Raw genomic sequence first — 15567 nt, forward strand, 5'->3', positions numbered from 1 at the left:
TTGACGCAATAAATGGTTTAAACCTCTTAACTACCTCTAAATTCCTGTTTACAGTGACAATGGGACTGTGTAAAGTGCACGAAATTTGCAGTGATTAATGTCGTGTGTTAAATTGTGCTTGTGTGCACACATATACATACACACAAAATTGTATTGCTATAAAGATATTTTTTAGAATACTGTGAGTGCAGTAGTGTATATTTGTTGTTAGTTCCTGATGATACAGATATATGAGAAGAAGGGAAATGAAGAGTCATATTATTCTTAAATGTGCTGATACAGGAGGAGGGGGAGAGGCGGGGGGGAGAGAGAGAGAGAGAGAGAGAGAGAGAGAAAGACAAGTAATACAGCATAAAGAACCCACAGGCATTTGGGCTTTCCCACTTCAGTAGCAAATAGGGGGAATTATGGGTTGGTGGTCTGCTTCCCCTTAGGAGGACACCCCTCCATCTGTTTTCAGTACAGCCTGTTTTCAATTTAAACACAGATTTCAATACAAACCTCGATTTCTTTACTCCATTTTATATGCAAAGTGAGGTTTATGAATCGGTGTCATTGCCATAAGGGCTCAGACCAAATTTCCCCCCAAAATTCACAGGCTGTTCATTTGAATACCTGCTTACAGTGGTACACAATGGGCAGCTTTGAGAAGAAAAATTGATAATCTTCACGGAAGAGTAATTTGAATGAAATTACACTTGACAGCCTGTCTCCAAGCAAACAAGGAGAGTGAGGGAGCCTTAGCTAAGCTCTGAGGACTTGCCTAAGCCTCTGCTGTTGGAGCTTCCCAGGGAAAAAAAAATCCACACTTTTTCCTACATCTGACTGAAGCTTTTGATTAATTCTCTGTAGCTGTTTCTAGTGAAGAAAGGTAGCCATGGAAGAGAATATGGAAGAGGGACAAACACAGAAAGGTATTGTGTTAAAATTGCTTTTTCTTTGCATGGAGATAATTATTTTGCTGTTCCTTATTTGCCTTAGCAGCATGCTGTAAGGCTGGGGAATATCCATATGTGGCAGATGGGGAAAGATATATTATTTTCATATCATTTTCTTCATTTTTCTCTCTGCAGTAGCACATAGCATCAATATAGTGACTGCCAGCTGATATCTAGTATGAAAAGAATCTAGGTAGAAAATTTTGCATCTATACGAATAAGGTCGCGAGCATTTAATGCAGCCTGCTTTCCAGACTAGTCTTTGTTAATGTTCATTTATTTCACGTTTTCACGCCTGTCTAGCTGGGTCAAGGGAGTCTAGTGTGAACTATGAGAGAGCTACTCACACAATATTTGGAGCTGGTTGCAGTTGGATATCTAACAATGTAACCAGTATTTACACCTTGAATGAGAATCCAGACTGAACAAAGACATAGGGTATATTTTGTGTGTATTAGGCAGTATTGAAATTTCCCTCTGCCTTTTTGCCACTTTGGTTTTGTAATGTGTTGCAGAAGACTTGCTATCGTTCTAATATTTGCGTGGCACAGGTTTGCATTTTGCAGAAATTAATTTTGCAGGCTGCAGCTGAAATTGCTTTAGCAAGATGTACACAGCATGTTCAGAGCATTTGTGTTCCACGGCTTCTGGTTGAAAACAACTGAATGTTGTGGGATACATTAGCACTTAAAAGTCCGATTTAAAGTGATTGTGGCCATTTAATTAATGTGTGGGACAGACAGTGTTTTCAGTCTTTTCACTTAAGTGTTATTCTGTACAAGCGACATAACAGTACTGAAAGGAACCAAGGTTTTTTTCATTTTTCTTTACTGCAAGCACATAGGGTAATCCTAGTGAATATTTGCTATGTTAACTGTTTATTCTTTCATTTTTATGTTTTTTGAATTCACTTCCATTTTTGAGGAGGATATAGGAAGTTGCCAAATAATTTAGCATAAATTGCCTGTAAAGGCATATTTTTTCTGCACTGATGCCATATTCTGTTTTTCTGCTCCCTGATCAATCTACTTCCTACATGTAAATGTTGTGCTTTCTCATTATAAGTGACCCATTTAGACAGAATGAAGCTTTGAATTGTTTATAGTCTCAACTTGATCTAGATGCACAGTATATAGTCATGAGAACATTAAAAGAGGATATATGAGCTCCATGTGCATACACACTTATGTTTATAGATAAATAGATTAGTATTTGATTACAGCACTTTCTTCAGTTGAATTTTATTATTTGTGAATGAAAGATAGAATAACGAAGTACAGGACAGGTCAGTTTTTTGTTTTGTTTTGGTTTAGTGTGGGTTTTTTTCCCTCAAGGTAAAATCAATACTTTTACTGTATGATTCAAATTGTTTAGGGTGTTTTACACTTAGAAATTGAAGACATGCATTTAAAAAAATTCTGAAAAGCATTCTTTTGCTTCTTAAATCAAGTAAATTGAACTGTTTGACCAGGGGATCAAAATACGTCATTGTTACCAAACGATGTTACCTGATGAAACAGTATGAAATTCAAAATGCCTAAATTCTCATTAGAGAGAGGTAAAAAGAAGAAAAAAAAATACAGTGAAAAAAGTGAATAGTTTTTGTATATTGAAAGAATTTGTTATTGATAAACTGTGTCCTCATTGTTCATATGATAAGCAGTTGAATGACCAATAGCCACTCAAAATGGTGTGATTAATAGTGTGATTACAACAGCTAACACTACTTACCCCCACCCCCATGTAAAATGCCATGTGTTCAGCCTTTTTCCCCTTTAGTGGTACCCAGCTGTCATCACAGACTGTGGCACAAGAATGTTAAGAGCTCACAAATCATATGGATTTTTCCTTATTGGTGTGAAAGGGGATGCTGCTTAGTTTCTGTGACCATACTTGTGAACTTGCCATTCCAAAATGTCGTGTTCCCTTGTCGGGTTATGACAACTTTTGAAATTTATTTAGAGTTTCAAAAAAATTTGAAATTCAGGTGGCAAATCAAAAAACATTTTCAGTTTTGGATTTTTGGAGGTGTTTGATTACATGATAGGGAAGCATTGGGATGATTATGAAATCATGGATCTCCTAAAGTTTTTCACTTTTCACTTGAAAAATATTTACTGGTACAAGTATAACATGGGAGGCCTCTTTCATAGCTTCTGGGTTTTTTTTTACTTTCATTTAGTGTGATCTACCTACTGTGTGTTTAATTAACATCCAGAGGAGAGTTCCAGGTCACCCAGACCTATTTTGCTAATTGTAGTGTTTCAGAAACAGTAACCATAATTGATATATTCTATTTTTCATCCTCCTGCTATCTCAAATGAAAATGTTTCTTTCTTCTTCTTTTCTGATTTACACAAAATCAATGGGAGTATAAATTGTCACTGCTTATCAGCTCCTGTGCTTTTCACAGCAGATGCTTTGAACCTCCCACTGAACAGCATTACGTCTTGCTAGCAGCCATGATGGAAGTGAATAACTTCATATTGATGCATTTCATGAATATGATCAAGGTAGATCTAGCAGACTTGAAAGTCTTTTTATTTTTGAGATTTTTATGAAATAAGATACAATTAAGTGCAAACATAATTCTTAGCACAGTGATTCCAAATAATTACTTTCTGCTACAGTCTCTCAACATTCTAAGATTTAACACTTATGATTTCTTTATGTCTGTATCTTGGAAAATTATAAGCAGGGAAAAACATTCCTTTTTTTTTTTTCTTCTCTGAAAGTAATGAATTACTAGAAACTCACTTCAAAGTAAAGGACATCTTCTCCCCTCCCCATTTTCTTTCTATTGGCTGCAGAAAGTCTGCTTTCGTACTGCCATCACTACCCTTAATATGGTAAGATAAGGCTGTTGTCCAGCAGTTTTCATGTGTAAAGCTGTAAACATTGAAACCAGGAATAATTTCTATTAATACATTTCCTGTTTTAAAGTACTGGAAGACTTATTGTGCTCCCTCCACCTGCTTTTTCCCCTTGATATCACATTTTCTTTGCTCGGAAGTCAGTACAGGTTGGGGAGGAGGTTTTAAAGGTATTTGCTATGCAGCTTTCTCTAGCTGTCCAAGAACTGAAAGTGTGTAGGAAGTCTGTCTCAAATGCAAAGTAAATTAACACTAAAATATATTCTAAAAAGGTAAAAAGTCATAACATTATAGAAATATATTTAGAAATTTCAACTTGTTAACAATTTCTATAACACTGACATTATGCTACATCCTAGACCTCTAACATACTAAGATATTGGAATGCAAATTTTCTGTCTGGAAAACCCAGGATGACTAAACTGGGTTTATTTTTCAAGAAATATCAGGTCCACTAAGAAGCAGAAATTTCACTGATGTCTTTAGGGATGCATGCTAATTTTGAAAACCTCATGCATAAATTTAATGTGGCAGTGGTAGGTCTCAGCTGCCAGGGTTTGAAAGAGAGTGATGTCAAACTGATAGCTTTGTGATGTGGAAAAAGGTATATGTCCAGGTCCTGCATTTCAGGTCCTCCCTGTGTGACAAAACTAAGATTGCAATGGTATCCCCAGCCCCAGTTATTCATCCTAAAAAAGAACTTTTCAGAGGGCAGGCTCTGTAATTTTTTGCACTGTTAAGGAACTGGGTACAGGGGAGTGCTAGATTATTCTCACCACAATCTGTTTCAGAAAAATAGAGAAAATGTTCTGAAGCACAGAAAATCATACTTGTATCATTTGCACTAAATGAAAGATGAATTTACCATTTTTAATGATTCATCCATAACTTCATTTTATAGTTTGAATTCCTATACAGAATAAACTCTTGGGAATGAATGGAGCATCAGGTCTTTGTACAGCAGCAAATGTGAGGAATATACTAATTTTACTTAAGATCTAACCTAGGCTCCAACTGTGTATACCTAACACAGTTAAGCTTTCACCAGTAGGATAGCAAAAAAAAAAAGGTAGTGTTATTGTGACTAGAAATGATTGAATGCCAGAAAATAATGTTTGGCCTGTATTAGCAATATAAGTGGGCCTGCAGCCTGTTATCAGAGCTTTTTCATTTGTTGTCACAGCATATCAGTAAAGGAGGACTTTAAGCAGAGTTTTGGAAGAAAATTATAAAGAAACTAGGATGCTATCGGTAAAACATACACACAGCCTCTGCTTCTTCAGCCATGAGAGAGTAAATAGTTTCCTCTTATTTCAGTACTTTTTGGAAAATGGCAGACTGACTTAGTAGGATAGTACAGAGTAAATGAAAATTATGTGGGTTTTTTTAATGTTCAGAAATACCAACAGCCAAACAGTTCAAATAATGCTGGCATTCTTCCAAGTTAGTCTTCTAAATATTCTTATTTACCTCTAAAACAGGACAATTTTCCTTCTCTTTTGACAGATGTTGCAAAGTTGGTTAAAATAAGAATGAGGAAGTCCCAGTATTTTTCACTTTGATTTTGTTTGGTGACAATGCTTGTAGATAAAGCAGAGCAGTTATTTTTTGTTCTTTAGTGTAAATGCCACACTGAGTGAGAGCCATGCTTGTATCTTCAGTTAGATCCTTTTTATGTTGTGAGTATTCAAAAATAACTTGGAAATAGTTTTTAAATTTGGCCTTATGAGTAGGAATTAGCAGACATTTGCTGGCTGATATTCTTCATACCAAATCTGGATTTGTAGTGCTTGATTCTTAAAGAAAACATGGTGGGCAGAGGTCAATCTCTATTTACTTTTGGAATATCTTTTCAACTTAGCTCCCAAGCTTGTGTTCAGATTGTATTCTTGCAAGTTGCTTCAGAGTAGAATGGTCTTAATTTTCACCGTGTTTATTGTTTCCTGTTCTTAAAGGCATGTGTGTTATAATAAGAGCAGCACATAAAATACTCAACTGTTACAAAGTCACTAACAGAGTAAATAAATTTCCTTTGTAATCAATGCTAAATATGAAAATAAATTTTAGCATTTGGCAAACTATCTCACTGTATTTCCTGCTTAATACTCCCTAGTAGTATTAATCAATATGTTTTATTAAAGAAAAATGCAATAACAGTCAGTATGAATTTGAAGTTCATTGTTCTGATACTGTAAGAGTTATTCTCCTTTATGTAGTAACTACAGGCTACCTTACTTAATATTCTTACATAAGGAGCACTGACTTGTAGAGCTGTAATTTGAATATGTTATTATTCAATACATTATGCTTTTATTCATAGATAATGATGTAAATAAATTTAGTCTTGCTTGCTTATTTAATCTTTAACATTAAAATGTCTCTGTTAATAGTAGAAAACTTTGTATTTCTAACAGGCTTAACATTATGCTAGTCCTAGGCATGAAAATCCAGCATTAATAGGACTTAATTATAATTTTATATACACTCTTTCAGGGCAAAAAACATTCCAACTGCCCCAGGGCAGATGGAATCCTCAATTCAATGTGTGAAAATTTAAGTCTTCATGGTTATTTTGACACTTGGATGTCAATTTCATAAATAAGCTATACTAAAAAGATTTTTCATAGGAGATGTAAATGCTTAGGAAAAAAGTGTTGAATGTATTTTAAATTATTGATTTTCACCAATTAGTGAAAAAATACTCTATTGACGAAGCAATATCAATTTATAAAAAGCTTTTTTGACACTTTGTGAAAGTAAAGGCTCAACTTTGGGGAAAAAGGGCTACTCTGGGTGTCCAATTACTCTAAAAAAATAATAAATTAGGAAGGATAATGCAATACTGTACATACAGAAAAATTAAATTTGATTCAGATGATTGCTTAGGTTCCTTATGGAGAAGGATTGAGAGATTGTTATTCCTAATATCCAAATTATTTTCATTTTAGATTGTGACTATGCATTCATTTCTGATAAGTACCTTAAACAATTTGTCAACATGACTTTGTAACCTGTTTTAAGTAGTCTGCCAATGCACTAAAATTCAACATGAAAGAATGGAGGAAATGCTACTGGCCTCACATATTTATGTTTGCTTCCTTCATAAAATAGTTTTTACCTATTAATCCTCCCCATATAAATAGGTGAGAGTAAGCTATTTTCTCCAAGTAATTTTATATGGAGGATTGAGTAGAAAATTTTTTTTAAAAAAACAAAACCAAAACCAAACCCAAAAAACAAAACAAAAAAAAAACCCAAAAAAAAGCCAAAAAAACACCCCACTTTTTTGGCTGTTGTACCTCAGATTGTAGACACTGCAAATGATTTTATAAAACTCATGAAGAATATAGGCAGCTGATAGCCATTAAAAAAAAGAATGTCAAAAAGGCAAAGGTGAATATTGATCCTACATGAAATACTTTGTCAGTTAATATTCTGTTTGGCAATTCTATTTCACAAGGGTTTTCAGCTGATTCAAGTGACTAAAATGCAAGATTCCAGCCAATATCTTATCACATGGCCAATTTCAGAGACAGGCAGCAAGTCCCACACTGATGGGTTGTCACAAATCTTTTTCACGTGGGAGTGGGGAGTTAGAGAAGCTTCAGTTCCACTGTGCAAGGAATGAGGAGTAAGTCTTGTCATTTTCTCAGCTGCAGAGTAATCAAACTCAGAGCATCGGAATTGAGAGGGTCAAAGATATACACCAAGTAGGAATTAACAAAACTGGGAACTATTTTGTACGTGCTCTCTGGGGCCTTATGAAGGAACAGCACTGACAGAAAAAAATGGCTTACTTCTTCTCTTAGCTTGTCCATGGTAACTCTTATGCACCAATGCATTAGTCTCAAGAAGGCTAATTTTTATCTTATAATTTCCCCCCCCCTAAAATTTTCATCTCCTTCTTAGTAGTTATCATGTAGGAGTTCAGTACTCCTTCCAAAATTCATGCTTCAGCCATCTGGAACAACATTTTCACAAATAACAGTTGCTGAAATACAACTACTAAATGAAAACACTACTCTTCTTTTTACGATTTTTACACTTAAAATGTACCCAACTTTTGCACTTGGACAGTTTCTGAGGACTTTTATTTGGTTCACACAGTGAAAGTTTTCTTTCCCCAGTAGTGAAAATAATACAATTATACAGCAAACGAGTATCACAATGAATGTAGTGTCAATTTTTAAAAAGTTCAGTCTTTTTAACAGCGGCATGAAGGGAATAGTGCATTTGCTGTGGTTTTGGTATTCAAACTAGACCAACAAAAATGCATTTGCTACACTTTTGGTATATGAGATTTACAGAAAGGTGCTGCTGCCAGAATTTTTAAAAAAACTTAAGGGAAAAATATTTTTTCCCCACATTTGTCAGTAAATTCCTATTTTTACCCCAAGACTGCAATTATTTTTTAGACTTCTTAAAAAAATATAGCTCTTTTTGATTGTTGTCTTGCGTTTCATTTTTCTGTGAAAGCACTTTCTTTACTTTCTTTTTAACATGGAAATGAAAGACATGAAAATTAAATTCTGCAACAGTCTGAAATTTCTCCTAGGAACATGTAATAGAAGATGACAAGTGCTGCATGTTTATTAATTAAGTCATAGATGGTCACATCCTACTTCTCAGGTTGCAGAAGAGTGATTTTATACAGGAAAAATTGGACATTAAGGAGGAATTTGAAGGAAGAGAGTGTAGTAGCATAGCTAAGTGATTAGGCAGGGATTGTTCTGCACTAAGGCACAATGAGAAAAAAGCAGAGATGATTGATGATTGTGCTGATAGAGGTTCAAGAGAGGCAGGATGAAGAAAAGAAGAAAAGAATAAGCAGTAGAATTTGAAATACCTTTGGCAGGCTTCAGAAGTCTGAAACTGGTATGGAAATAGGGGAATCATGAGGCCATTTATGTCATAACAGACCTCTGAGGTCATCAGGACCAACCATAAACCTAGCACTGCCAAGTCCACCACTAAACTATGGTGGAAGACAGCACTAGAATTGAAAGAACATTTGAGTTTACATAAGGAATTAAGAGAAGCATAAATTTGAATTATCTTTTTAAAATAATGAACATTTAATTTAAGCACATTTTCCCCCCAAGTAAAATAGCAGCTATGTTCATGGCTACTAATAATACCATAAAATTACTATGGTAATACTGTAACTGTGGGCAGTTGCTAGCTATATGAGGCTATAGATGAGGGAAGAGAGAGAGTAAGTCTGGTTTTATCTTAAGGTGATAAGAGGAAAGATTCTGTTAGTTGGAAAAGGTAAGTGTATCAGTTCACATTCATGGAAAAGAGTTATCAGAATCGACTTGTTGGCCTAGTTTCTCTGGTGAAGTAAGCTGGTATTGCACCCCCTTGCTTAGCAAGGTGATGTAGCCAGTGTGGGAGGCTCCATAGTGTAGTGGCACACTCTGCTACTGGTGAATCAGCTTAGCTTTCTTTATGTAGTTCATCAAAGCCTCCCACCCCCTGCTTTCCCACCAAATCATCTCTTACTCTGTTAAGATACATGCAATAGTAAGCACCTGGCATAACTTTGAATAGATTTAAAAGCATTTAGAAAACAACCAAGGGAACCATGGGAAGAGCTTGGGGTATACCTTTGCAGTTCTCAGGTGAGGATGTTTGACCATAGCTAAGAATTTAAGTTTGCATATTTTTATGCAGGAGTCGATCCTAAGGTTCTGATGTCATGGTTTTGGTTGGTACTGTAGGGTGGGATGAGGAAACCTATCCAAACTAAGTATTTATCCCTATGCTTGGATGGCACAAAGCTCGGACTCTCGTCTCTCCAGAAGAAAGCCAATACATACACCCTGTTGTGTTCTACTTCCATCTGCCACATTGTTTGCTCCCAGTCTCTCTTGTCATTTTATGACTCATCTCACACCAAACAACCTTCAAAAGATTTTCTGCTCTGAGATAGGGAAAGTTACTGTTGGTATCAGGAGTGCTTTGGGAGCGTTTGTGTGTTACCTAAGTAACAGTGAAATCATTCAATTGAGGACTGCTTTCCTTGCTCGTGAATGGTGATAGACAAAGTAAAGTTACATTAACCTGTCCAGTAAATTAATCCTTGCCTTTTGGCACGTAAATACCATAATGTGTCTTAGTTCATATGAACTAAGCAATATATATTCAGCAACTCCTTGCTCTTTACTGGTCTGCTTGTTCTGTGACCTCTGTGATGAAAATTTATTTCCAGCTACATTTTTCTGCATAACTTATTTACCATGTTCATGACACAGCTTGGAGTTGGGATCTGTTCTCTGTGATGCTTATGTTTGTTTTTCTCCCTTTCCAATGGAGGAGGTGGGGAGTGACTGAAACAAATGTGCTGCTGGAACTTGGACCAAACCAACGCTTCTGTACCCTACCTGAGTACAATGTTAAACAGGCCAGGCAGATGGCCAGTAGGAGAAGATGCAGTAGCTGCAACTGGATGCAGTGAGCCCAAATTCAGCCTCACTGACTGCTGGATTAGTCCACTGTGAAAAACCTTAACTGAGCAGATGTCCGTGAAATTATTTTTATTTTTACTGATAATGATGATGATAATAAAATAAAATAATATTTTGAAATCTGCATATGGTGTGAAAGAACTTATAAACTCTAAAAATATAGTGTTTTTCAAAAACATTATAACCAATAAAATACATGTACTTGAACTTGTGGGGGTAGTGGGCTGATAAGTCACTGTAAATAGTAATTCAATATGCATAACTGAGGATGAAAGTAAATGTCTGAAATTGCCTTGAGAAAGGGACCATTGACTACTAGCTACTGTGTTGGTTACGCAGGTATTCAATTATATTATTGAACATTGTATTATTGATTTTTAAACTGAGTAGCTTTAGCGTGAAATGCTTCCTGCTTAAAAGGGTTTGCCTTTGTTCATGACTTGTTGATAAACCAGTCCTGTAGAGAAAAGGAATTTACATTTCTAGCTGATTGACACAAAAACAGTGATTTACTTTATTGTGAATTAGTCTGAGTATATTAGATACATAAAATGGTTTTTGCTATTTGTTGTGGTGTTTCAATATAGCAGAGCAATTATCTTAAGATAGTTTCTCAGCCTTCTAATTTTTTACTGACACGCTGACCACTGCTTCTGACCAACATACACTTTTGACATTATAAATAAACATAGCCATGATTATTCCCCCCACCCTTTCTTCTAGTGGCAGATTGCAGTTCCTTGGAAACACCTGCAGGTTCTCTTTGCAGGTCTCTCAGGTAGTCAGACACTTTATTGTCATGTTACTTGACTAGATGGCTGAACTAGATTAAAATGAAAGAGTATCTTGCTTTCCAGGTGTTCATAATCAGCTTAATATCTACTCCTCTGAGTCACAAAACACGTCTACTGTTTAGTCTTGACTTATGTTTGCTAACTAATGCTTTCCTTTTGCTGGAAAACTCATAGTTCTGATAGAGCATTAAGGACTCCTTTCGTCCACAGTGCCTACCAGTGTTGTAGAAAAGACTAAGATTTGCTTGTGAGTGCATATATGGCCCTTAATTACTTCCAAAAAGTATAGACATCAGTAATTTGAAAATCTGAAAAATCAATGACAAAAGCTCTGATCTTGCAGACTTAAATATACATTTTTGATGTTATGCACTGTGAGTAATCCCATTGGTTTTATTCCAATATAAACAAAAAGGAAGCACATGAATGTCTAAGATTAAGACCTAACAATGCCATGGAGTAATTTGCATGTTGCTGTCAGGTTTTTGGCAGGATATCTGTGAGAAGACATGATGATGCAATTTAAAAGCATTTGAGAGGAGACTGGAAGGAAGGTTGAATGGAGTTTGTTTATCATCTGAGGGGATTTTTTGTTTGTATCACATGGCATTACAGTGATTAATATGCTTTGGGTCTCCTGTGGCTGTCTGCAGTTTCTAAAAAATATTAGTCTTAGATGCTTTTTTTTTTTTTTTTTTTTAAGGTTTTTGTTTGTAGTTTTCTTTTGAATTAGTGTAATTTGGATTTACTCCCGGGCAGGGTATACTGGCCCTTTTAGTGGTATTGAACAATTTTGCTACCGTGTCCTGTTCACACACTTAAGCCAAGATGATCATCAAATTTGCTGTGCAGATGGAATTTTTCCCAAGGCAGGCTACTAGTGACCTTCTTTTTACCTCTTTTTTCTGCAACATGGTCATGGTCTGCTTTCTAAGATTATCTGGGAGTTTATTTTCATTAAATTCTTGCTTCTAGTGCAAGACTAACAGTGTTGTTTTCCTTCTTGCTGTCCTCTTGTAACAAACTATAGATGATCTATGAATGTAGGTCTGGACCAGAATATTGGTTATTTGTCTGTATTTTTGGGCTAGACTGGAGAGGATATAATAAATCTTTCTGAACTGAATATCTATTACAAGGTTTTCTTTTATTAGAAGGTTCTGGACTCGGACAATGTCTAGTCTGATCACTGCATTTTTTTCTGGGATTTTTACCATATGAACTGTGCTATTATAAAATTTAAAGGGAAGAAAGATACAATTTTCAGCTATGTGTAGAATTTGTATATCTTCTATTTTTATGATATCACTTTATTAATACAGATAAAATCAATAAAAAGGTTGCTCATCATTGTGACAATCCCAAGAATTCAGTAAAACATGTATGCTTCAATCACACTAGTGACATGTGGTACAAAGGCCAGAAAATGAAAATTAATTTTGTAGCTCTTTGACAGCATATGGAGGCTACCATTTCTCAAAGATGTTATCTTTCAATCTCTCCAAATTATTCTAGATTTATGAACATTGTTCACTACTGACTACACTGGAGTAATTATAACCTAGTGGTGGGTAGGTCTTTCAGGTCAGCTGTGTTTATGCTTGTGGTTCAGACAAGATATTTTTCTCCCCCCTCCCCATCTGGTACATTCATCAAATATTTAAGACACAGGGGAACCTGTTAAGGACATTTGTGCTCTTTTATCTGCTTTATGGCTGTGTTTACCTATTGGGGACTTTTGCTGTTAATATTTTTTTCATTTTGATCTGTTACATGTCTCTACCATTTGCATTGTCTGTACTTCCAGCAGATATCCCTCCTTTATTACGTGTCATGTCCCCTTCTAGACGAATATGTCTACTTTATTACATAATTATTGACAGTATGAACTTTTAAAATCCAGTTTGAAGACCTCTGAACTGGATCTAGTGATTGTAATATGTGGATTTAAAGACTTTAAAGAACCGGTAGCTGGCTGTGGGTGTGTTTTGTGATTATACACAACCAAAAGAACTGAAATACACTTTTCTGATAGAAGAGGAGCTACGTCCCTGCCTGGGGAGTTACCTTCTAATACACGCTTATTCCTGCTTGTCTGTCTTGATTTATTCCTCATACTGTTTTATTTTTATTATTATCTTTTAATGTAGACTCAACTAGATTTGATGTAGCTGCTGCAGTTGCTGTCTTGTCATATCCTCTGGGATATATTTTTTTGCCTTTGTGTTATTCTTGCCTTAATCACTCCTGATATTTTATTTTTTTTTTGACTCCATACTAACTCTGTACCTCAAGCTGGAAAGATGGACTGTCTCCTACTAGAGGTATGAAAGTACTGCCACTCCAGAATCCCTGATCTGTAATCATTCCTCTAATCTAATACCCTGAAAAGGTGATAGACTTCAATGTTGTTACAGAATGCGGTTGTTTTATTTCTAAAGGGATAATTTTACTAGGCTTTTTGTGGTCCTTCAGGGACAATGAATTACACAATGGCCCAGATGTAGCAAGCAATATGTAGCAGTCATTAAACGAATTTATTGCATTCATCCTCACTGTCCTTAATCTGTTAACATTGTTTTTTTTTTTTTCTTTTCCATAACTATCTCAGTGTGATAAACTGTATAATTTAAAAGCTTTCCTACCAAAGTGTGATTAGGAATAATTTGACTAGGGGTAGGAGTGGGTAGCAATGATGCAGAATTTATTCAGGTAAGCATGGTCATAAATTCTATAATAAATTAAAGTAGTAAGTACTAAAATATAAAATACTTGCATAGAATGCATATAATGAAACAAATTTCTCCTTTGTAAGCAGGAAAACATGTTAGAAACTTCCACAACGATTAATTCACCATTGTCAGAATATGAAAAACTTTAAATGTTTTTCATTTCAGTGATGTTATGTAAAAAGAGGGTAGTTATTTGCATTTGCTTTGTGCAGTTGCTTTGACTCTATGTTTTCATTCTTTGTCCATTATAATTCATTTTATGAAATTGTTTGTTTTACCTTTGTTAAGAAGAATTAAGAAAACACCTCTTTTCTAAGTGTCTTTATGGTTATTGAGGTAGAATAGCAGTTGCTCTGTCAGTGTCACAGTGTTTATTTTAATCTCTGAATTAATTTTCTTGGTTGCTAGGCAATTCTACTTCATAGATTTAATGGAAATGACTAATTCAGTGTGCTCTCATTTCATAACAGGCAATCGTTTGCATTAAAACTCAAACTAGGTTTCTCTATGACATAATGTTTGACAAATACTCGTATCAGTTTACACTTTTATGACTGGGGAACAAAATATTCAAATTTCTATTACCCAGTCGTGTATTTCTTGTGCAATACAACAAAGCTGTTGTAAATATAAAGTATTCAAAGAGGGAGAATTGGGCTTTTATATATTTGTAGAGGGCAAACATCTGCCCTAAAATCTGACATTTTGGAAATTTTAAGGCATCTTATGGAGATGGTTCTGTAGTATGTATTTAAAGCTGGTGTCAGTTAAGTCTTTTTACATCCTCAATGGCAGTGGTGCAATTAATAAGCGCTCTGTATCTCAGTTACTCAGCCTACAGATGTATTCAGGAGATACTGCTTATTAGCAGTGCATGGAACTTCAAAAATAGGTATAAATATTCAAAGTAGTAATAACCATATTATTAAAGAAAACCTCTCAGTAGTCGGTCATTCTGGAGATTTTTAATACTGAAAAGCAAAAGGCCTGAGGACAGTTTCTTTAGAATATTGTTTTCTGCTATTTTGATATTATTCCTATTTGAGGACAAATATGTAGGGAAAAGAGCTTTAAATGAAGCTTCTTAGGCTCCTCAGTATCAGGTAGCACACAAGCACCATGCAGAGGTGCAGGCCTCTTTCATTTTGTTGCTACCAGCTATGCTTTCATTTATTCTGAGCCACCATCTGCTGAAATAATGTCTTTTAGCTTGGTATCTCATCTCACTCTTGTGAGTGTTGCAGAGCTGCACAGCTTAAAAATGAATGGAATCCACCCTCCTCTGTAAAAGAATAAAGGATTCTGTAGGTCAGACTGTCAGTGGTGTACCCTGGTGTTCTCTGTGCTCCTGACATTGGTTCAGGGTTTATCAGTTCAGCTTCTTTAGCCAAGAACATCATTCTGAATGCTTATTTGCTCTTTATTTACCTTCTTTTTAGTTTATCATACATTTGAATTCCTGACAGTGGCCACCTTTTTGTACAGTCATTGTGCTGAAGACCACACAGATTTGGTTTACCTATATAGCTTGTGGCCATCAAAACACTAAATTCTAAGTCCAGTTCACAGAGACAATATTTTATCAAGACAGAGAAGGCTGGGAATGCTGTATATTGTATTTAGTACACAGTCTTTCAGTATCTACTAATGCAAAAAGCCTCTAAAAAGTCTTCCAATTGCTATCTTACAACTTTAATTGCCACCTAATGGTGGTAAAATAAACAACTATGCCATGCTATTTTTGAGCTTTCTAATTGGAT

General features: G+C 35.4%; 1 protein-coding gene across 1 annotated transcript in view; it reads left to right on the forward strand.

Annotated features, from left to right (window-relative positions):
- Window positions 1–345: 345 nt before the first annotated feature.
- Window positions 346–15567, forward strand: part of GPM6A (glycoprotein M6A) — a 115429-nt gene continuing 100207 nt past the window's right edge. Inside the window, exon 1 of the mRNA XM_005517635.3 lies at window positions 346–914. Coding sequence (XP_005517692.1) covers window positions 878–914 — 37 coding nt within the window. The 5' untranslated portion in view covers window positions 346–877. The remainder of the gene's footprint in view (window positions 915–15567) is intronic.

This window comes from Pseudopodoces humilis, chromosome 6 (assembly GCF_049639895.1).
Source record: "Pseudopodoces humilis isolate 2021_Gansu_Grassland_sample_001 chromosome 6, ASM4963989v1, whole genome shotgun sequence".
Taxonomy (NCBI): domain Eukaryota; kingdom Metazoa; phylum Chordata; class Aves; order Passeriformes; family Paridae; genus Pseudopodoces; species Pseudopodoces humilis.